The sequence below is a fragment of the Carlito syrichta genome, unplaced genomic scaffold (genome assembly GCF_000164805.1).
Source record: "Carlito syrichta isolate Samal-C Ts95f unplaced genomic scaffold, Tarsius_syrichta-2.0.1 Scaffold307833, whole genome shotgun sequence".
Taxonomy (NCBI): domain Eukaryota; kingdom Metazoa; phylum Chordata; class Mammalia; order Primates; family Tarsiidae; genus Carlito; species Carlito syrichta.
The window spans coordinates 540,541-565,915 of NW_007251929.1; the positions used below are offsets into that span (position 1 = coordinate 540,541).

Genomic DNA, 25,375 nt, shown 5'->3' on the forward strand with positions numbered 1-25,375 from the left:
CTGAAGACAATAAATCTTCAAAACTTGGTAAAATGCTGAATGAATCATCTATATTAACTGATAAAATTTTGAATCATGGTTATTATTGTTGTGGTTCTTCTTAAATTGCACTTTGGCTGCTATTCCTAACTTCCTCACCCCACCCCCCGGAGTTCTTTTGTCTGATGGAAAAATTGGATAATTCAAACACAGTCTCAAAATGCTTCTAAAAAGGCAGGACATACTATGCAAGAGTAAAACTTTTTGTAGTGCTTTTCATGCTCTTCTACTACCATACATGGGAATTTATTTCCTACTCATTTGTTTCTATATCAGAAGCATGAGTGTATGTCTCATTGACTTAGATACTTCTAAAATCAATTCATTTCAACGGACATATAATTCTTACAGATTTAAATGCATTGTCTTGTATATTAAAGTAAAATATAATCACACTAAAATTAAAACATTAAATGATGATAACTAAGTGATTATTTAAGGCAAATTTCTTCATTTCCCTTTCTTTTTGCAGTGTTTATTTGCTGTCTGTAAACAGTGATTTTTTTCTTTTATTTTTAGTATGAAGGACACCCCAAATTAAATGTAAACAATCTGTTTTACAGGTGCTACCTACATCAAAACACAACATTTGAAAAAGGGAAATAAAGTTACCATCAGAAAGTCAAATAATCCAGTGAATACAATGGTTAGAAAGAGATCCAAAGACACTTAAGAGGAATATAACAACCTTTAATGAGGCAGGACTTGAGTGCTGCTTGATTGAATCTAGCTAAAAAAATAACAAAAGAGTCACACAGATGGGGAAGGTTGTTTAATCATTTAAACAGAAAATAGAACAAGAGATCATATTTTTAACTCATACCAGATATTAAGAATATAGTTTCTTTGTCTTAAAAAAGCACTCCATTTAATACAGATGTACCGATGTGGATTCTGCTTGTTTAGCTATGTTCTGAGATGGACTTATTGAGATCTCATTCTAATACATTATAAATATTGAGCATTAATGGTCCCCATGATGAAAATATTCATCTAGTAAATATGGTGACTATGTGTCAAGACCCAGCTTTCAGGAACCCCAGAATTTTGAAATGTTAACAAAGTTGAATTCTTTTAGTCTAGCTTGAAACATGCTAATGTTTCACAGACATGGACTCAGCCAAGATGACCAATATCCAGTGCTTAGCCCAGCATTTGGCACAGCTACAGACATACTCTTTTAAACCTTGCAGTGTTGATGGATTTGTACAAATCTAGGTTTTAAAATGCTCTGGAGATTGATGAATTCCCTAACTAACTTTTCCCCCACCTTAGGAATTCTATCAGCACACCCTACTGTTTTCAAGCATTCCCCTCATATTATAAACTCTGTAACAAGTGTTTGGTGATGAATGTGGTTGCCGCTTATGTATTTTCTTCTATGTTTCATAGAAATTAAAGTCTTCTATCACTCATTTTCTTTTGGACTACTCACTTTTTGGGCCAAGTGACATTTAGCAAAGCTTCAGAAACGAGTCAAGAAACCCCTCAAGTCATAGAAATTGTTAATGCATGATACTAAAACTAAGTGGTCTGGTGGTTCAACATATTTAGAAAGAGTAGAATGAACAAAATGGATCAGATCAGAGCCTTCAAGTGCGCAAATATAAATATTCGGACTGTAATAAAAAGCTTAGATTTTTATAACTAAACTATTAAATAATGATAAATAAATTATAATATAAAAGTGACATCTTACTTGGAATACTATCTGCAATTTTTTTTGTCATCCTAATTCATTGTTAGTTGATCTTTTTAGTTTCAAACTCTTCTTTGTGTCCATTTCAAACCTTTTATTTAGAAAATAACCACTTTGTCACTTTTTCTTTATATGTTTGGACAAAGTATCATTTCTTCAGTTTACTTCCTCCTGTCTCAGTTTATATTGCAATCACTTTAGCCCTATTCTCTGCATATTCCTGCTCATCCTACCATGAGTTTCAAACAAAGTTTCATTTACAATTAAGAGTCAACTTCACATTTTGGCTGCTACTAAAATGCCAAAGAAATCAATTGTCTTATTAAGTTTCTATACCCTGATGAGAATGACTTTATACTATATCAGCTTCCACACCAGTCCAGTCTGCCCTAAAGTTTACCCTAACAAGGACTATGGAGGATGGGGTTTCTCTGAGTCCTTAAACACAAATAAAACCCTCTTAACTCTTCAGGCCTTGTAGTCACCTGAATGAAAATCTCTCTAATGAAGGTAAAGGCTAAGAGGTTCATATAGAAAGAGTTCATGAATTGGGGTAATTGGGAGCTACAGACCTCACTTCAAATTGGTGATTATGTGCTGGAATTGACTAAATTTAGCAAGTTAAATCCTACATACGTAGAAGGAACAACCACACTAGAACTACATTTAGTAAGCACTCACTTTATTTATTTCCAAATCTTTTAATGCTTTACATGCTGAAAATAGTCTTTTTTGAGTTCACACTATCAAATTAATATTAATTTATAGCATTTTATCGGTAATGGTGTTGAAGCTAAAAGAGCTCTAAGTGAAATTCTCAAGTACAATTTTCAGGTAAGAACTTAACCTAAATTTAAATCTAGATCTTATGTTAATTACATTAATAGATCATAGTTAATTTCTCTTTCCATGCAGAGAATCTTCATGTGGAAGGGTTATTTAAGCTAATTACTGGGCAACAACTTTTTGCAAACTCTTTTTCTCCTTTTAGGAATTTGTAGTATCAATGGGGTCGAAATGTGATTTTTTTTGTACTCTTAATAAGGCAGAGTACACAGATTGTTTTGGAATCCTTCTAATGGATTATACTGAAATTATGAGAAATGGTGGAAAATATAGCATGGCAGCCCATGTGGGAACCCCAGAGGAATTTAACAAAATGTTTGCAGTGCTTATCTCCATTTTAATCTCATTACTGTCTTACTGAACTATTGTGAAATATCGTGTTGGGGCTAAATGTCAATATGTTTTAGGGTTAAGCATCGTGAGTACCCTCTCTCTTATCTGTTTTGTCCTTACCCCATAGATGACAGGGTTAAGGGCAGGGGGAACAACCACGTACAGACTGGCCAGAAGTATGTGGATGTAATGAGGAATGTTGTGGCCAAAGCGGTGTGTCATGAAGGAAAAGAGGGCTGGCAGGTAGAAGGCCAACATGGCACAGACATGGGAGCCACATGTGCTGAGTGCCTTGAGCCGGGCATCCCAGGATGGTAGATGGAAGACTGCTCGGAGAATTTGGACATAGGAAAACCCAATCACAGAAAGGTCAATATATCCTACTGAGAAAGCAATCAATCCATAGATAACATTAACTCTAATATTGGTGCAAGCTAGCTTTGCCAAGCCCATATGTTCACAGTAGATATGGGGGATAGTCCGGATACCACAGAAAGGCAATCTCAGGATGAGAAATATGAATGGAGTCACAAACACCAAAGTCCTGACTATGATGATTATGCCCATGATGGCTATTACCTTGTTGGTGAGGATCATGCTATATCTCAGGGGATTGCAAATGGCAATATAGCGATCTATGGCCATGACTGTCAGCACCACAGACTCTAGGCCAGTGCATATATGGATGGTGTACATCTGTGCGATGCAGGCACCGAACACAATCTCTCCAAGATTAAACCAGAAGATGCCCAGCATCTTGGGGATGGTGGCTGTGGACAAACCCAGATCAGTGCAGGCCAACTTAGCCAAGAAGTAAAACATGGGTTGGTGGAGGCTGTGTTCAGTCTGGATCACAAACAGGATAATGATATTCCCTAAGAGGGCGATTAGATACATTGCAAGGAAGGGAAAACCAATCCAGATGTGCACATCTTCTAGCCCTGAGATCCCCATTAGAAGGAAAGAGGAAGGGTGGAACTCTGTATTGTTGGTATGAAGCATGTTCGTGGGTATTCATTACAAATACATTTCTTGTAGAACTTTTCTTGCTTCCATTGAGAAACCCTAACTTCTTTCATAGCATGTTGCTTATTTGTTGGAGAAGCAGGAGGTCCACTCTTTAATTCCATAATATAACAGAAGAGACCTAGAGAGGGAATATGAGGTCAGTTAAAAAAAAAACAAACCAAAGCAAACTCTCTCACTTTGAAAAATTTGCCTCACCTGCATTAAAAAACATGCAGAAAACTTCCAAATAGAGCAATCTTGCACTTCCCATGTCTTTCATCTCTTCAGTCTCTAAGGAAGAAACTGCACATAGCTTAAAAGAGTGTATATTATTGCTAATCATACTTTTAAATTAGGATGTTAAAAATAGCCAAGGTGAAGCGCGCGCGCGCGTGTGTGTGTGTGTGTCAAATATCACTGGACTAGGACTGAGGTGGAGATGATGACTCTTATAGTTTCGTGGAATGATACATTCTTGCACAGCAGAACTGAGAAATTAAAAAGGTGCTATATGAGAGGGAACTCAGTAAAGACAAGGAATGAGTAGCTAGTGTTTGGATCTGAGTTAATGAGTGATACTAAAAATTTAGACACATATAGAGACTATTACATAATTCCAGGAAAACAATGCTCCCTCCTAGAACTGCAAAGTCCTATCACTCACTGATATATTTTGTTCCCTTTCTTTAACAACAACAACAACAAAACACTGAATGCACCTAGATATTTTGTAGAGGCTTTTGTGATTAATGATCTTCTTTTCTGCCTTCTTCACACTGCATTATATAAATGGACAATTGCTTTATACCCCTGGATAGTGGCAGTGCCAATGTATCTATCTTTTTAAAAGACACCGAAGTCAGATACTTGCCTCAACTTGGGAATAGGCTAGTTTCTATTAATTCTGCAGCTAGTTTCCTCAGTATAGTGATAGACGAGATAACACTTTTAAGTTGTTAGCAGGCTAATTTACTATGACAACTGAATCTGGTGTGCCTTGTGGTTGAGTCTTGGTTGTAACTGCTCCTGTGCACTGAATGCACTCTGTAACATGATGGGGCTGTGGGGTGCTTGGGAGTGTGCAAATGAGCCTAGAAATTTTGCTGTTGCAGGGTATATCCTGTGGTAGGCTCTGAGTAATAAGTGGAATATATTCAGTGATTGAACTTATTGGATCCTGGCAGTAACATATCTAGGGCAGTGCTATGGGCCGTGTTGCTTTGATAGTCCTTTGTGAGTGCAACGAGTTCTTGTATGGTGGTATCAGTCTTAAGGAAAAATACACCTGTTGACTTGACTCTAATTTGAGCCCCTTCTGCCAGGATGACTGGTTCTTTTTGAGATAACAAATTGGAAGAATATAGGGAAGGAAAGACTTCATTTGTACCAGCTGATGAGACTTACCATTAGGATTTTCCTTTGTGTTTGCTTACATGATTTTTTGTTTATATGTCGTGTCTATATATGTGCTCCTGTATTTAGTGATATCAGTTTGCTTGTTTATTACAAGCATGTTTTTCTGGGTGCTTTTTGTGTTAGTACTGATTTACAGCTATGAATCCAGGTTATTCTCGTCACAACTATCTCTCTCTCTTGCTATGTCCCTGGGAGATGGCCCCATCTGCAGAGACTATGGCTGAGTCACTGGAGCTCCATCATCCCATGAATCACTTTGGTTACTGTCATTGACAAACTTCTTTCAGCATAACAAGGAGCTGACTCACCTACCTCTGTCCAGCATCTGAAAAATCACATGAGAAGGACTGGATGCTCGAGGCTACAGCTTGCATGTGACTGAGCTCTCAATAGCCAGGGCCAAGAAGTTATATGAGAATTCTAGTCCTTTGGGAAAGGCTTCTACATAGTGAGTTGTGTCTGTGGACCTGGGAGAGAACAGAAAATGTTCATACCCCTGAGGATAGAACTTTATGTTTTTTGACTAGAGATGGCTTCTGCTTACTAATGGTCTGTAATCGCTACATCCTCCAGCGAGTACACTTCCCTGAATAAATCCCAGGAGTCAAGTCAGTCAGAGGCATTAATGGCATCTCCTGAAAGTCAGCTCAGCATATATATATATATACATATATATATATCAATATCAGAGATGGAATCCTAATTTAATTTTCCAAACCATATCTGTTATAAAAATTACATGATTTTTGTGAGCATATAGTGCCTCTAACACTATATGTAGTATTAATTAATAGTAATATCAAAATAAATATATTTAAATTTAGTTCATAGATTAAGAGCATGGTCTTTTGATTCACCCATATTTTCTTTTTATTATAAAGATGTGGAGTGCAGTTCAGGGTTAGGTATACAAACGTTAATTATGCAGGTATCCTTATTGATGAGGTGTGCCCCTCCCTCCCCTAGCAGTTTCCCTCAACTGCCAGTCCCACCCCACCCTCTGACAGATTCCTACTACTTCCAGTCCCTTTCTTATAGTATTATAATTGTTCAAGGTCCACTTATGAGTGAGAACATATGGTACTCTGTTCTTTGTTTCTGTGATAGATCACTGAATATGATAGACTCTAAATCCACCCAAATTGCTGCAAAGTCCATATATTTGTCCTTTTTTATGGCTGCATAATATTCCATTGTGTATATGTACCACATTTTAAAAAATCCAGTCCAGCTTCGATGGGCAGCATGGTTGGTTCCATATTTTTGATTTTGGATTTATCCATATTTTCTATGACCTTGGTCAACTAAATCTGTCATTCTAAGTTTTGGTTTTCTCAGGTAGAAATTGAGAAAAAAAATCATACCGACTTATAGCATTGCAACGATTTAATAAGGTAATGACTAAAAAGTGCTCAGAAATCATTTATCAGAAATTTGTTGATAAATCAACACTGGCTATTATTATAAATCTTTTATAACATTATCTCTGAAGATAACACTTTGGAGTTAGGCAAGTTTAAGTTAAATCTCTTTTCTGTGATTCAACAGCTAAGAAAACATTTCTTAACCTCTTTGAGCCTCATGTTTCTTCTTATAGATTCTCAAGGGTGACGAAAACAGCAAACCCGTTTCACATGATATTTCTCATAAGTAAGTGTGATAAGGCATTTGACTAGGACAGAAGAGTGTTTAACAATGGGTCTAATTACTAAAATGAGCATTAATTCTTATTAATCATTTGATATATAATTTTGTGTTTCAATAACATTGATAAAATATTGAGTAGAAAAAAATGTAATTACTTTTTTAGTTCACTGGATTGCTCCTATAAAGAACTCTCATTTATTTATTCAAGAAATGTATTCAGTTCGCCACTAGATGTCAGTCATGCTCATGTGACGAGCAAAAGTTCCTTGATTCAACCGACATTTATTGAGCTCCTGCTGAGTTAGATCAGCGGGCCCCCAAACATTTTAGCATCAGGGATCGGTTTCATAGAAGACAAATTTTCCATGGACCTGAGGTGCGGGATGGTTTCAGGATGATTTAAGTGCATAATATTTATTGTCCACTTTATTTCTATTATTATTACACTGTAATATATAGTAAAATAATTATACAACTCACCGAAAAAGAGAGAGAGAGAGAGACAGAGAGACAGAGAGACAGAGAGACAGAGAGAGAGAGAGAGAGAGGCGTGTGTGGAAGTGGTAAATAAAATAATGGGCGGGCCACGCGTGAACTAAAGTGTTGGATTCTGACTTAAAACCTGCCACCAGATGCAGTTATACAGCTGAAGCACATCAACTCACTTGCCACTCACTCACTGTTAGGGTTTTCATGAGATTGCAAGCAATTGACTTATTATGGTCTCAGTGCAGTCAAACCTCACTGCTAATGTTAGCGCTAGTCTCGCTACCTTAGCTCCACCACAGATCACCAGGCATTAGATTCTCATCAGGGGCAGGTAACCTAGGTCCCTGGTATGCACAGTTTACAGTAGGGTTCGCGCTCTTGTGAGATTTTTTTGGTTTGTTTGTTTTTCGTTTTTTTAGTTGGAGTCTCAGTCTGTCGCGAAGGCTGGAGTGCAGTGGCATGCACGCTCACGGCCACCCCAGCGTCGACCTGCTGGGCTCTGGCGATCCTTTCATCCCATTCTTCCAAGTACCACAACGTGCACTACCACAATCGGTTAATTTTTTATTTATTGTAGAGACGAGGTCTTGCCAAGTTGTCCGGGCTGGTCTTGAACCGTCAGGCTCAGACAATCCACTAGCCTCGGCCTCCCAAAGTGCTGGGATTATAGGCTGAGCCACCAAGCGCGGCCTCCTATGAGAATTTAATGCCAATGCTGACCTGACAGGAGGTGGAGCTCAGGCGGTAACGCTAGTATGGGGAGTGGCTGTCAGTACAGATGAAGCTTCACGGGCTGACTGGTTGCTCACCTCCTGCTGTGCGGGTTGGTTCCTAACAGGTACTGGTACTGGTCTGTCATACTCGGGTTTGAGGAGACCTGAATTTGACAGCATGGTAATTAGGTGCTTAATAACAATGAGCTAAATCAACAAAAGCTTGCTTGTAATTTAAGCATTATGGATATGTAATGGCCAAATCAACTACATTTCTTGAACATGTGAACTATCACGCTAACAGCAGTTTTTCAAGATATTTATCTTCATTTGTATATCTCCAAGTGTAAAGCAATCTGCTTTTCAGTGACAAAAGAGTGTAAAGAATAAGAAGTTAGGACTCATTGGTTATAATATTCTCTGCAAATGCATTTTCTCTTTCTTTCTTTCTTTCTTTCTTTTTTTCTTTCTTTCTTTCTTTCTTTCTTTCTTTCTTTCTTTCTTTCTTTCTTTCTTTCTTTCCTTCCTTCCTTCCTTCCTTCCTTCCTTCCTCCTTCCTTCCTTCCTTCCTTCCTTCCTTCCTTCCTTCCTTCCTTCCTTCCTTCCTTTCTTTCTTTCTTTCTTTCTTTCTTTCTTTCTTTCGAGACAGGATTTTACTCTGTTGCTCATGCTAGAGTACAGTGGCACAATCATAGCTCACTGCAACCTTGAACTTCTGGGCTCAAATAATCTTCCATATCAGCCTCCTGAGTAGCTTGGATTATAGGCAATCCACTATACCTGGCTCCTCTCTATAAAATTTGATATATCTTACTATGCATGAAGATATTGATGTTTTTGCATTACAATATTAGTTAAAGCTTTAGAAAGCGAAATGTCTTCCTTAATACTCATGAAACTTATAAAACTATAAAGATACACCTAGCATATCAGTTCCTTCATTCCATTTTGTGACTTAGAGAATACTCCAAAATTATGTGAGAAAGCTAGGAATACAAACAGAATATGTATGACAATTGCATGCATATACCCTTCCTTTTTCTCATCTCAATCCTCAGTGCCAATATATTAGATTTGATTTCAAAGGTATTTGTCCTAATTATCTGTATTTTATCAGTATTATTTTAGATAACTCTTGAGCTATTTACATTTTTGAGTACAAAAATATCAGAAAGATTCTAAGAGGACCCTGAGAACAAAAAGAGAGACAGTATTTAATGGCATAGATATAATCCCAAAATAAATAGCATAGGATAGTAATTGAAAGGATAATATACGGAAATACTGTTCTCCAAATTTTTGTTTAGAATTTTCCACTGGCTCTTCATTTATATAAGCTGGTGTGCTGGATAGTTTCTCTTGGTCTCTCCAGATCTATACTCTGTGTCTTAGGGGACTCACCGAGTATGTTCTACATTGGTAGCTTCCTATGCTCTATGGCATATTGTTGGGTTCAGAAAAATAGAAAGCACTAGCAAAATGGTAAGAGGAGAGAGAGATTAGGATATTTTTTCTGGTTCTCAATGGCTTCTTCATCTTAGATGGCCTGTAGGTCACATGGTCTCTCCGAGTCCTTCAGAATAAATATCTCAACTTCGGACAACTAGTTTCTCCACAATACCCTCTAGGTCTCTAGATCCCAGGAATCCCTTCTTCTCTTAGGGTTCAGGAGTTATAAATATCTCCACATTTACTATCCCTATTGTCCCTTCTGAGTTCCTTAAATTGTGTCTATATGCTTGTCTTAGTTTACAGGGCCAACTTTAGTCGACCAGCTATTGTTTCTAGTACCTTGATTAATATTTCCAATACGAAGTCTTACATTCTCCTATGCATTTCTCCATTTAAACTTAATTTTATATCAGCCAGGTGTGGTAATGCATACCTGTAATTCTGGTTACTTGGAAGACTGAGGCGGAAGGATCGCCGGAGCCCAGCAGGTCGAGGCTGCGGTGGCCGGGAGCAGCCACTGCACTCCAGTCTGGGCGACAGAGTGAGACTCCAACTCAAAATAATAATAATAATAATAATAAAAGATGTATATGATATTATATACAGATGCTCCTTGACTTATGATGGCATTATATCCCAATAAACTCCTAATTAACTGAAAATATTGTCTGATATTCTGAAGGCATTATGCACAGGCAGCACAATAAATGAAGAAGCATCCTAGTAACGGTGCAACTAGCATTAAGTCAGTAAAATTTAGAAATGTAAAAGGAAATATGGTCTATATTTTCTGAGGAGTCATGACATTGTTAATTATAACAATGTTAGTACAAAAGTTTTCAGCTTACAGTGGATTTATTATGGGCATAACTCCATCATAAGTCATGAGAGTACTGAATGCATTTGCTTGCAAACCATAAAGGAGCAAAATTGTTTAGTTAAACTTTTGTAAGTCAGGGACCATCTGTGTGTGTGTGTCTTTTGTGTATGTGTGTGTGTATTTACCAGTCTCATTGTTAACTTGTCATAAGCAGTTTTTTCTTTGAATTTCAATTTCTTAAGGTTTTTGAACTGCATTTAAATATACCTGAAAGTCGACAATTCTATAGTTTTGGAAAATTACATAAATCACAATATAATTTAAAATGGTCAATAAATACTGAAATATAAGAAATATCATTATTAATCATTAGGAAAATAAAAATTAAAACTGCAATGAGATAGTAATTCTTACCCAAAAGAGTCGCTAAATTCAAAGCTGAACACATTAAATGTTAGACATTTAATATGAGAATGTGGACAATTGGAATTCTTACACTTTTTTAGTGGGAGTGTAAAATGTGAAATCACTTTGGAAAACTGTTGAGAATTTTCTTCAAACATGGCACCAGGAAAATGGAAAAGTCTGCAAGCATCTGAAATTTTTATAAGTTTTTATAAATCAAGATAATATCAAGGCTTTGGCTGGGTATTATGCATCATTTATCAATCAACCAATTGAGTAGATTGATGTTGTACCATATTTGAGAAGATATTGTATTTGAATTGAACTTTATGGAAGTTGACCATAAGTTAGACTGAATTATGTCTGTTTTAAGGTGCTGAAGGGTAGCATAAAGTTAGAGGTAAGCAGCACTAATATTCTATGAGCTAGACTGCTTTCTATATTCTGTAGAGTACTCTGTAATGCATAAAGAATTTCCAAGGAGAAGGATTGCCTGGCAGGGTAAGAGAGGATTATGGTAAATGGCATTGTCTTGGAACATTTAATAATAGTAGAATATAATTAACTCTGGCACTGATGTATTTTTCTCTTGTCACTGTTTCCTCAATTATTTTTATCCTTCATTCCTTTTTCTTTATATCATATCATAAGTTATATCATCACATCATATATGTTACTAAGCTTATGTGAAAATGCCTTTAATATTTTCATGTACTGGCAAATTCATGCCATATTTAATTCATAAACATGAGCAAGTGTGCACACATACACACAACTTTATATACAAATGGTTGCTCAAACTGCAAACAGATTATTCCCCCAAAATAGGCCATGGTCCAGGTCCAAAGCAGAAATACATGTACACAGATCACATGAATGCAGCAGAAAATTAGAAATTGGGCATTAACACTCTCACTGCTCTTGTTCAACATTGTGTTGGAAGTCCTAGCTAGGACAATTAGACAAGAGAAAGAAATAAGGGGTATTCAAATGGGAAAAGGGGAAATAAAGTTATTCCTCTTTGCTGATGATATGATCCTATACCTTGAAAATCAAGAAGAATCTGTTAAAAACCTGCTTGCACTGATAAGGACTTTGGCCAGGTCTTGGGTTACAAAATAAATGTGCAAAAGACAGTTGCATTCTTATACACCAACAAGTAGATAGAGAACCAAATAAAAAGTACAATCCCATTCACAATAGCCACACACATAAAAAAAATGAATTACTTTGGCATCTTCCTAACCGGAGAAGTGCAAGACCTTTACAATGAGAACTACAAAACACTGCTCAAAGAAGTCCAAGAAGACACAGACAGATGGAAAAATATTCCATGCTCATGAACTGGAAGAATCAACATTGTTAAGATGTCCATCCTACCAAAGGCAATCTACAGATTCAACACAATACCCATTAAATTACCTACATCATTCTTCTCAGACCTGGAAATGACAATACAGAAATTCATATGGAAGCATAAATGACCACAAGTAGCCAAAACAATCCTCAGCAAAAGAAACAAAGCAGGAGGTATCATACTTCCAGACTTCAAACTTTACTATAAGGCACCAATAATCAAAACAGCCTGGTACTGGTACAAGAAAAGGCATATAGAACAATGGAGCAGGATAGAGATTCCAGAAGCAAAGCCTCAATTTCTCCACCAGCTCACATCTTTGACAAAGCCTCCAACAACAACCACTGGGAAGAGGAGAACCTGCTGAGCAAGTGGTGTTGGGAAAACTGACTGATCACATGCAGAAGATTGAAACAGGACCCCTACCTATCACCATACACAAAAATTAACTCTAAGTGGATGAAAGAATTAAATGTAAAACCTCAAATATAAGAATCTTAGAAAATGCAGGTGACAACGTTATGAAAATTGGAACTGGCAACCATTTCCTGATCAAAACGCTAAGTGCCCATACCATAACAAATAAGATAGACAAGTGGGACCTCAACAAATTGATAAGCTTCTGCAAAGTCAAAGAGACTATCAAGAGAGCAGAGAGACAGCCCACAGAATGGGGAAAAATTATTTGCCAACTGTATATCTGGCAAAGCCCTAACATCTAGGATCCACAAGGAACTCGAATGCACCAAAAGGAAAAAAACAAACAGCCCCATTAAAAAGTGGGTAAAAGACATGAATAGACACTTCTCAAAAGAAGATACGCAGGCAGCCAACAGATACATGAAAAAGTGCTCAGCCTCACTCATCATCAGAGAAATGCATATCAAAACCACATTGAGATACCACCTAACCCTAGTAAGAATGACCATTATTAATAGAATAAACAACAACAGATGCTGGTGAGGATGTGGAGAAAAAGGAACGCTTTTACACTGCTGGTGGGAATGCAACCTAGTGCAACTTCTTTGGAAGACTGCGTGGTGATTTCTGAAAGAATTAGAAATTGACGTTCTGTATGACCCAGCAACCCTCCTTTTGGGAATATACCCAGAGGAATTCAAATAATTCTACAAAAAACTTACCTGCACATGTATGTTTGTTGCAGCTCTATTCATAGTAGCTAAACATGGAACCAACCATGCTGCCCATCGAAGCTAGACGGGATAAAAAAATGTGGTACATATACACAATGGAGTATTATGCAGCCATAAAAAGGGACCAACATATGGACTTCGCAGCAACTTGGATGGATTTAGAGTTAATCATACTCAGTGACCTATCACAGAAACAAAGAACAAAGAGCCATATGTTCTCACTCATAAGTGGACGTTGAATAATCATCACAATACTATAAGAAAGGGATTGGCAGTAATGAGAGACTGCCAGGGGAGTTGGGGTGGGATTGGCAGTTGAGGGAAACTGCCAGGGGAGGGAGGGGCACCCCTCATCAACATGGGTACCTGCATAATCAACGTATGTATACCTAACCCTGAATTGTACCTCACAACTTTAAAATAAAAATAAAAAAATAAAAATTAAATTAAAAAAGAAGAGTAAAATTCCCTGAGCAAACAATAAACAAAAATAAAGAAATTGAGCATTCAGAGGCTGAATGTAATAATGTATGCAGGATTTCCTCTAGGGTGTATGGTGCCTGGGGCCGTTGTGTTAGTCACCGAACAATTTGGCGAATAATCATATAACAAAGTTCATGGACTTAGGTGATATACAGTATAGCAATTTGTCAATGAAGATATAAGATTGTGGGTAAATAATTAATTATATATATTTGGTTGTTATTCAGTCACTGCACCTAAAAATTCTTTATAGTGTCCAGGCAATTTTTCTGGTCAGTTCCATGAACTATACAATTTTTTTAAATTGTCAAAACAGGTCATTTCTGTCATTTCAATTTTTTTTTGCCACAAATAGAAATACCAACATTTCATTATTATCAATACCATGGCTTTTCAAAATAATATAGATCTTCTTGCCTCTTACATTTTAAAATTCCCTTTATTTCATACTAACTGCATCATTACTTAGGAAGCTGCATTATCCATTGTGTTGTCAGTGCAAAATAACTTCAAAGACTTTCTCAAAGTTTCTTTGATTCTCTCTGTTTCAATCTTGACGGGCTATGTGAAGTCAGGAATTCCCCCTCTTTCTCTACATTTCCTAGTTTATTTGCATATATATGTTCATAGTAATATCTGATAATCTTTTTAATTTCTTCAGAATCATTGTGGCTTTGTCTTTTTCATTGATAATTGTGATTATTCAATCTCTCTCTCTTCTTTTTTTAAGTTTTAAATTTTGAAGATATGGAGTACAATTCAGAGTTAGGTATACAAATGTTCATTATGCAGGTACCCTTGTTGATGAAGTGTGCCCCATCTACCCTGGTAGTTTTCCTCTACTGCCAATCCCACCCCCACCCCTCCTGGCAGTTTCCAACTACTGCCAATCCCTTTCTTATAGTATATAATAATTTTTCAAGGTTTGCTTATGAGTAAGAACATGTGGTACTCAATTCTTTGTCTCTGTGATAGATTTCTCAGTATTATAGACTCTAAGTCCATCCAAGTTGCTGCGAATTTTGTCCTTCTTTATGGTTGTGTAATATTCTATCATGTATATGTGCCACATTAAAAAAATTCCAATCCTCTTTCAATAGGCAGCATGGTTGGTTCCCTGTTTTTGCTATTGTAAATAATGCTGCAGTAGACATATGTGTGCAGATATCTTTTTTATAGAGAGATTTGAGTTCCTTTGGGTATATTCCCAGTAGGGTAATTGTGGGGTCATATGGAATGTCAATTTTTAGATCTTTTAGGAATCACCAAACTGTTTTGCATAGAGCTTGTGCTAGTTTACAGTCCTACCAACAGAGTGTTCCCCTTTCCCCCACATCCTTTCCAGCCTCTGTTGTTTTTTGAGATATGAACAGCCAACAGATACATGAAAAAATGCTTAGTCTCACTGATCATCAAAGAAATGCAAATTAAAACCATATTGAGATACCACCTAACTCCAGTCAGGGTAGCTATCATCTCTCTCTCTTTTCTTATCTCTCTCCTTCTGTCTCTCTCATCAGTCTGGCCAGAGATTTGTCAACCTTATTTATTCTTTCAAAGAACCAGCTTTTTGTCTCATTGATCCTTTCTATGATTTTTTTCCCTTGGTTTCTATTTCATTCAGCTGTGGATTTATTTTATTAATTTCAATTTTATACTAATTCTAGGATAGGATTGCTTTTGACTTGGTGTTAGTGTGTTTACTTGTGACCCCTCTATTTTCTTGATATTTACATGCAATGCTATCAACTTCACTCTCAGCATTGTTTTCATGGTATTCCAGAAGTTCTTGTGTGTTGTATCTTTGCTTTCATTTGTTTCCATGAATCTTTTTATTTTTGTCTTGATTTCTGTGTTGATCAAATCTCACTTCTGGGAATATACCCAGGGGAACATAAATCACTTTACTAACAAACAAACAAAAACAAAAATCTTGCACATGTGTGTTCGTGGCAGCCATATTCACAATAGCAAAAATATGGAACCAACCCAATGCCCCTTGAAAGTGAGCATGAGTGGACTAAATGTGCCTCTGAAGAGACATAGAGTGGAAAATTGGATAAAGAAGCATGATCCAACAGTTGGCTACCTCCAGGAAACTCATCCCAGTGCAAAAAGCCCACAGGCTTGAAGTTGGAGGCTGCAAAACAGTCTTTCAGGCAATTGAAAAACAGAAAAAAGCAAGAGTAATGATTTCGATATCAGACAAGGCAGACTTCAAACTGTCAAAAGTTAAAAAGGCCATGGAGGGACACTGCATAATGAAAAGGATCAATCCCACCATCAAGAAATATCCATCTTAAACATATATGCATCCAACCCAGGAGCACCAGGTTTTATAAAATAACTACTAAGTAAAATAAGAGAGGACATTGACTTTCACATAATCATAGTTAGAGACCTAAATATTCCACTAGCAGCTTTAGATAGATCATTAAGGTAAAAATAAAAATAAAATAAAAATAAAAACTAACAAGGAGATCTGGAATCTTAACCTGATGCTTTATCAAATGGATTTAATAGATATCTACATAATATTCCACCCACCATCTGCAGAATATATATTCTACTCATCAGCAAATGGAACATATTCCAAGATCAATCACATTCTTGGAAATAAATCAATCATGAACACATTTCAAAAAAAATCAAAATAATACCATGCATCTTCTCAGATCATAGTGAAATAAAAATAAATATTGCCACCAAAAAGATCCTTCCTCAAACACACAAAGATATGAACACTAAACAACATGCTGCTGAACAACTTCTAGGAAATTGAGTCAGTCATAAGAAATCTCCCTGTCAAAAAAAGCCCCAACCTAATGGCTTCCAAGATGAATTCTACAAGGCATACAAGGAGGAGCCAATACCAATTTTATAGAAAGTAGTCTAGGCAGTCAAGAATGATAAAATTCGCCCCAGCTCATTTTATGAAGCTAGCATCATACTGATACCCAAACCTTGCAAAGACTCAGCAAGGAAAGATAATTACAGACCAATCTCCTTGATGAAAATAGAGATAAACATTTTCAACAAGATTCTAGCAAATTGGATCCAACAACACATCGCAAGAATCATCCACCATGAGCAGGTCTTGTTCAATATTCACAAGACCATAAATATAATTCAGTATCTTAATAGATGTAAAACCAAGGACCACATGATTATCTCATTAGATGCAGAAATAGTATTTGACAAAATCTAGCATCTCTTCTTGATAAACATTTTTGAGCAATAAGCAGAGAAGAAACATTTCTCAAAACTGTAAGAGCCATCTATGAAAACCCATAGCCAACATTTTGCTCAATGGGCACAACCTGGAATTATTCACTTCTAAGAACAGGAACAAAACAAGAATGCCCATGTTTACCTGTCTTGTTCAACATAGTGCTGTAAGTCCTAGCCAGAGCAATCCAGCAAGAGAAGAAAATCAGGGGTATCCAAATAGGAAAAGAGGAAGTTAAGCTATCCCTCTTTGTGAACAACATAATGCTATGCCCTAAAAACCCCAAGGAGTCTGTCAAAAGCCTTCTCACACTGATAAACGACTTTGATAAAGTCTTGGGGTACAAAAATCAATGTGCAAAAGACAGAAGTATTTCCATACACCAGCAACAAAGAGGTGGATAACCCAATAAAAAAAGCACAATCTCATTCACAATAGCCACAGAAAAGAAATACTTTGGCATCCACCTAACCTTGGCATTCACCTGAAAGACCTTTACAACTAGAACTACAAAACACTGCTCAAAAACATCAAGAATGACACAAGCAAATAGAAAAAACATCCCAAGCTCATGGATTGGATGAGTCATTATTGTCAAGATATCCATCCTACCCAAGGCAATCTACAGATTCAATGCAATATCCATCAAATTACCAACATCATTCTTTTCAGACCTGGAAATGACAATACAGAAATTCATATGGAAGCAAAAAAGAGTAGGAATAGCCAAAATAATACTCAACAAAAGGAACAAAGTGGGAGGTATAACACTTCCAGACTTTAAACTCTATTACAAGGATCCAGTAACCAAAACAGCCTGTCATTGGTAGAAGAATAGGCACATAGAGCAAATGGAACAGGACAGAGATTTTGGAAGCAAAAACTTGGTCTCCCAACGACCTCATCAACAAAACTACTAATAACAATCACTAGGGAAAAGAGACCTTTTTTAGCGAATGGTGCTGGGAAAACAAACTGACCACCTGCAGAAGAATGAAACTGGATCCCTACTTATCAACATATACAAATATCAACTCTAAATGAATCAAAGACCTAAACATAAAACTTCAAACTACAAGACTCTTAGAAGAAAACGTAGGAAACACTCTTAGGCATATCGGAGTAGGCAATAAACACTTGACCAAATCCATTGTCAACAAACCTAAGATAGACAAGTGGGACCTCATCAAACTGAAAAGCTTTTGCATGGCAAAAGAAATGAACAAGAGAGTAAAGAGACAACCCACAGAATGAAAAATAAGAACAACAACATCAAGGAATTTGCAGCAAATTGGAGTTGGACACCATCCTACTAAGTGAACTATCACGGAAAAAAAATCTGAATGCCACACGTTCTCACTCATAAATGGGCCTTGAACATTAATCACTTTAGCACAAAGGAAGGATTGGCAATCACTGGACACTGCTAGGGGAGGGAGGGAGAGAGGAGAGTTGGGGAACATCTGACAACACAGGGGGAGTGAGGGCTTGTTACAAGCCCAGACTTCACCTGCCTACAGCCTACTTCTGTAGTTAATCCTCATTGTACCACAATAAAATGTAGTACATATGCACAAGGGAATACTATGCAGCCATAAAGAAGAACAAAATCATGTCCTTTGCAGCAAGATGAATGCAGCTGGACATCATTATTCTAAGTGAACTCTCACAGAAACCAAAAACCAGATACCACATGTTCTCATTCACAAATAGGCCTGGATTCCTGGGCTCACGAGCACAAAGGTGGGGAATACAGATGCTGGGTACTGCTAAAGGAGCGTGGTAGAGAGGGAGGAGGGACATATAATACCACACTGGTTACCAGGTCCACTACCGGGGGAGAGAGGGCTCATTAGAAGCCCAATCCTCACCTGCACTCAATTTACTTATATAGTAAATCCTCCTATGTATCCCACAACTCTAAAATAAAAAAAATTATACTTTTAATACTATAATACAAGAAAAATTTATTCGTGTGTTACACTGATGATGACCCCAAGTACCAGGCTTAATCAGTTCATTCTTAAAAATATGAATGATAATTTTTTTCTTCATGTTGAATTTATTGTTTCAGACTTTATGGCATAAATATAGAAAAAAAATCTTTCAACCACTTGAACTATTTAGATTCAAATCAGTGCATTTCTTGGATATGATCTCTGTCAATGCTGACTGCACTGGCTTCCTTTTGCATAATACCATTAGCTTGGAGTATAGGTAATGCATGAGTGGGCAGAGTGAGAAGAACATTTTATTCATATAAGGAATTCCCCTACCTCATCTGGAGTTATTAAGGTTGTCACAGAAGAAAATAACATTGCTATATTGATTGGAGGTGAAACAGGACGCAGACTGAAAGTGCCTCGTGGCATTGAGGAGCTACAGTCTCAAAAGCTTGGAGTACATAAGAGGTAGCCGCTACCGTGGAAATGCTTGACAGTTAGTGTGGAGCCTGCAGGTATAGCCACTTCCATGGAGATGCCTGAGAGGTAGTGTAGGATGATTGCTCTGGGTACTCCTGCCAGAGTTGGAAGGTAATAACTTAAAGGATATCTGGTACTTATACTCATCATTGGGTATTTAGCAAGAAGGCAGTATGAGGGTTGGAACACAGACGGGTGAGAGCAAGTATGGAGCCCTAATGCATGGATCAAGCCCGAGGTTCAGCAGTGGACCATTGGGAGACCAGAGTCTTGAATTCAACCTGTGTCTGACATGAGTAAGAGTCACCTTGAATTAGCATGTCAGCAGAACCCTTCTGGTGGCCCCATACTATGTGATTTTATAAAAGAAAACAATGGTCTCCAGAGAAAGTTTTATCTTCTCGTCAAGCCACTCTCCAGAAACTGGATCACAGCAATGGACATGGATCACAGAGCTCTTTAGAATGAATGACTGGCTCCACAAGCTGGTGGTTGATGGAAGAGAGGCACAGAGTTCTTTAAAGAAGAGAACTGAAGCCACACATGTTTGTTCCAGGCTCAGAGCACCTCACCCAGATATTAAGAACATTGCTGTCCCCATGCACTAGATGTGAACTTAGAATATTCTGAGGAAGCTACTTCTTGAGTTCCTCTGAGAAGAAAGCCCAGGAGAGGGCCTCTACTCAGCCAAATCTAAGTGTAGTATTTCAGTTTGATTATGAACCATTTCAGGGATATCATTATAGTGCACTCCAATCTACACTGTACACACTATTATGATTAAATTGAATGTTTCTCACTCCCATCACTATATTTAACCAGAAAGTTGCTTTATACATGTCACAAAACCCTTCATGTCACTGAGAGAAGAGAACACTTTGTCTTTATTTAGCATATGGTACAGATATTGATGACGAGGATGCTGGTCAATGCTTACTGTTCAGAATTGTGGACCACAGTGATGAATACTATACCAATTTCAGTCCCCTTTGTGCCTATTCTATCTGCATGTGCACTCAGAGTTTCTGCAGTTTTCCTTTTCTCTTTACCAACACCCACCCCAGGCTACTCATTCTATCTCTCACTTTTCTAGATGTTCCCACTTGGGATTCACGGTGAAATCTCATATATACACATAAACATTTCCTACTTAAATCCCCCATAAAAGTCAAGAATTTGTGGTTAAGGATTTATCTGTGTGATCTGCCTCTTGTTACATGAAGATAATGCTACAGATGGATGCATTTTCATACATTTTATGCATGCAAGTACCTGCCTTTCTTGGGGCCTCAGGTTTTTTTTTTTTTGTAGATAAAGGAATATATCAGATTTCAATGTATTTCAATACTTAACATTTTGTATGCTCTCATAAAATTTAGGTTTATGGAGCAAAAAATAATTTTTATAATTTGTAAAAAACAAATTATAAACAATGCCCACAAACCTAAATAAATTCCACAGTTTATTATAGGATGCGGGTATTGTGCTTAGCCATTGTCAAGTTTCAGACCAAGAGCTGCTCAGAGTCACAGAAATTTATCAGGTAACATTGTTTCCTTTGTCTTCTTGGCCCAATTTCCTAATATTTTTCTCTATGTACTTTTGAGTATTTTGCATATTGTCACGTAAACAGTGGTTTAGAACAGAGGTTCTATATTATAAGACATGAGAGAAACTTTTTGTAATTTCTAAGTATAAATTATTTGGGCGGTTACAAATTTCAGTTCAGTGTCTGTCTGTCCTATTTTAAAGCAAACCACATTCTCTAGCCATATCCAGAGTTTGAAAATGGAACTAAATATTGGCAACTTATAGGATAAATAAATTACACTTAGAGTATTTTGAGTCTGGCAACAAGCCTGACCTTGTGCTGAAACCATAGCATGAACTTGATTTCTTTTTTGAAGTTTTGTGTGGTCCTGTGTAAGATGAAGAGAAACTGCCTGATAGAATTCAATTTGAATTAGACATGTAGTACAAATATTCACATCTAAAATGACTTCGCTTCGAGTGAGAAAACAATATCATGTCTTCTTAATGCCCACAATGCATTCCTCCACTCACCAAGACTTTACTGGAGAAAGAATGATGAAGAAAAGGGAGCGAGGAAGAACAAAAACCTGAAAGAAGAAAGGGAGCAAGAATGGCAGGAAGAACATGACTGAGAGATCTTAAAAATGAGTCAAAGATTCTAGAAAAGGATTTAAGGAAACAACATTTAAGATTACTGTAAATAATTGAAAGCTATGAAATGAGATATCCTAATTCACACACTGCCACTGGATTATACTTATTTTATTCATCGATAAAATGAGATGGATCAGTGTCTTTCAGAATCTAAATTTACCTAAATAAAAGACGTATGGAGAAACTGAGATAGTTCTCACTTGTCTTTGCAGAAAGTTCTACTCCAAAGCCACCGTCACCTTCAGTCTAGTTGCTTTCTGCATCAGTCTGTAACCTTTGTCGAGGTACATGGAGGGAGCCAGGTTATGGGCAGCAAAGGTGGCTGTGCATTATCTGCAAGTCCTAAACCAAAAAGAAAAAGCATGATCTCATCTTACAGACTAAAAAGGAAGCTCTGATAATTTGGGTTGTAGTAGATACGGTTAACCCAAATTTTACACAGAATTATTCTTTCTGTACAAATATCTTTATGACCTGCTGTCGGATCTGCTTAGTCCTGATTCCATAAATGACAGGGTTAAGGGCAGGTGGGACAACCACGTATACATTAGCCAAAAGAATATGGATGTAGTGAGGAATGTTTTTGCCAAAACGGTGTGTCATAAAAGAAAAAAATGCTGGTGTGTAAAAGCACAGCATGACGCAGACATGGGAACCACAGGTATTAAAAGCCTTTAGTCGGGCATCTTGAGAGGGAAGGCAAAAAATAGCTCGAAGGATAAGCACATAAGAAAAAGCAATGAGGATCACATCCACCACAATATTAGAAATCACTGTGAGACCATAGATTATGTTGACTTTAATGGGTGAACAGGCCAACCGGGCAAGACCCATGTGCTCACAGTACGTGTGAGGGATGCTGTTATTCCCACAGAAAGGCAGTCGCAAAATCAGAAACACGAATGGGGTTACAAGAACTAAATTTCTTCCAACAACAATAGAAACTAGGATACTGATGGTTTTATTGGTGAGGATCATGGTGTATTGGAGAGGATTGCAGATGGCAACAAAGCGGTCATAAGCCATGGCTACCAATAGAACAGTCTCCATACCTGTAAACATGTGGATAAAGAACATCTGAGTAAGACAACCCCCAAAACTGATCTCTTGGAGATTGAACCAGAAGATACCCAGCATTTTTGGGATGGTGGATGTGGACAGACCCAGATCAATCATAGACAACATGGCAAGGAAGTAGAACATGGGCTGGTGGAGACTGTGTTCTGTCTTGATCACAAGAAGAATGGTTATATTCCCCAAAAGGGCAATCAGGTACACAATACAGAAGGGGAAAGCAATCCAGATATGTAAAGTTTCTAGTCCTGGTATTCCTAGCAGGAGAAAGAAAGGGGGATGAAACTGGGTGCTGTTGATAGAAGGCATTCTCCTAGCAAGTGCCATTGAATTCCAAAGTAAAAGGGATCTGATTTTCTTTAAGCTTTTCTTTTATTAAGGTCCTGGAGAGATAGAAAGACACTTATTAGTATGCTAGAAGTCATGATGTAAGGAGTTAATTTACAAGCATTAGGGTGTCACTTCTTTCTAAAGGGTAATTGAAGAAGTCTCTCAGTATAGGCTATTGTAGTGAGAGTCTGCATAGGCAATATTTTTCATGGCTTTATTTTTTAATTTTTGAAAAACTAAAACTAATCACAATGCAACATACATTCACATTACGGCATTTTCTTTCATTGTTTACTAAGTAACCCTTGTTTAGGGAAATTATCATACCCCATGTTCTTCAAAGTGTAGACTTGGGATCTCTAAGGAATTCCTAGGTACCCTTCTGGAAGTCCACAATCTCAAAAGTATTTTTATAATAATAGACAATATCAGCAGTTTTTATTCTCATTCTCTCATGAGTATACAGTGGAATTTTCCAGAGGCTATATGAGGTGTTATCAAAATTTATCAGGATTTGGGGTTTGTATTAAGTGTGCTTTTGTGTGTGTAAGTATGTGTGACATAGAGCGAGAGATAGAGTAAGAGCAAGAGCGAGAGCGAGCGAGCGAGCGAGAGAGAGAGAGAGAGAGAGAGAGAGAAGATTGCAGAGGTAGGAGTAGTGAGAGAAAGTATGTTTTATTACATATGTGGGTGCATCTGTCAGTTTTTCTGTAACTTTGCCAGGTAGCTATTTCACAGTAGAAATACACAGGCAAAGGTGTGAGTACTCCCTGTTCTATATGAGGAGAAAGAGAATGCCTCTTGTTCCCAGAGAAGCTGGGAAGAGAAGTGAAAGAAGAGTAGAATGTTTGCCAATGTTGAGAGGAAGATACCCAGCTGAAAGATCAGGGAACATTGATTTTTGTGATTTTACTTGGAAGAGTTGGAGGAAATGGCTAGAATGATGTGTCACAAGATTTATAAACCATAGTCAGCCCAATATTCAGGGTGTCTGTTTTTTAAACTGACACTTTGCCAGCTGAGGGCAAAGTTCCCAGGGAGGTGGCAGAGGGGACTCTTCTCTGATAGTATAGTTCAAAAAAGTCAGGACATCCGCCCTCTCATAATTTTGGCCTGAATGTTTGCCTTCTTTCTGCTGCAGCTGTGTCACTAAAATAGCAGACACTGTATGGCCAATAATCTCAAGATCATTTTTTGGGTGCAAAATATAAAGTTCATCCTTCTCTAGATATGCACATTGACAAGGATCCCTGCCCAAGAGTCCATTTAAAAAAATTAATAATAACGATCTTTCCCTTATTGTATGCCCACCAATGCTTAACTTCTGAACTTGTGGTTTGTTTTTACTCTTCTGGATTATTATTATTATTATTTGTTGACACTAGTGAAATATTAGAGAAGTTTTATGTAATTTAAAACCATTTAGAAATGACTTGAAATCTTGCTAAGCCATTTACTATCTTGAGATTCTTTGCCTAATTCTTTAGCTATATAGACATTTTTTCTTCTGCAAAAATGAGATTATAAATTCTAGCTAATGTGGTTTATTTTAAGGATAAATAAGATCAATATGTGTATAAGTGCCAGTGCATAGGGTATCCTCAACAAATTGTAGTTTTATATTTTATTAATATCTCCAGAAATTTCATTTTTCTGTTAGCTTCTTTGTTGTTGTTTTGAGTTGGAATTTCACTCTGTCATCCAGACTGGAGTGCAGTGGCCGGGAGCGGCCACTGCAGCCTCGACCTGCTGGGCTCCGGTGATCCTTCCGCCTCAGCCTTCCAAGTAGCTGGAACTACAGGTGCGCATTGCCACATCTGGCTAATTTTTTTGACTTATTGTAGAGATGAGGTCTTGCTAAGTTGCCCAGGCAGGTCTCGAACCCACGGACTCAGGCAATCCACTCACCTCAGCCTCCCAAAGCACGGGATTGCAGGCTGAGCCACCGAACCCGGCTTTCTGTTAGCTTCTTAAGACAGTTAAAATAATTCACTTCTTAGCAGAAATAAATTACTTCATTGTAAAAAGTCCATTATTCAAAATTAAGTAGTAGTTGCATATAAGATGACATGAAGGAGGGATGGCTAAGAAAAAGTTAAATTGATAATGCAGCACAGGGCCATTTATACTTATTTCTAGATTTTTTATGAATACAACCCATTACTGCTCAGGGAAACAATTTTCTCCCCTCATTCTTACAGCTTTCCAAGCTTGGTGGGACCTAAACAGTTGCTGACAGTGGAGAATTATCTTCACTCAGGCTCTTTCATA

The 25,375-nt window shown here is 37.3% G+C and overlaps 2 protein-coding genes across 2 annotated transcripts; both read right to left on the bottom strand.

Moving 5' to 3' along the window:
• Positions 1-2,977: 2,977 nt before the first annotated feature.
• On the bottom strand, positions 2,978-3,919 carry LOC103267047 (olfactory receptor 52E5). The gene has a single exon (XM_008064653.1). The coding sequence runs from the start codon at positions 3,917-3,919 to the stop codon at positions 2,978-2,980; it is 942 nt and encodes a 313-aa protein (XP_008062844.1).
• Positions 3,920-22,088: 18,169 nt separating this feature from the next.
• LOC103267048 (olfactory receptor 52E4) lies at positions 22,089-23,099 on the bottom strand. Its single transcript, XM_008064654.1, has one exon. It carries the CDS (start codon positions 23,081-23,083, stop codon positions 22,145-22,147), a length of 939 nt encoding a protein of 312 aa, XP_008062845.1. The 5' UTR covers positions 23,084-23,099; the 3' UTR covers positions 22,089-22,144.
• Positions 23,100-25,375: the final 2,276 nt, after the last annotated feature.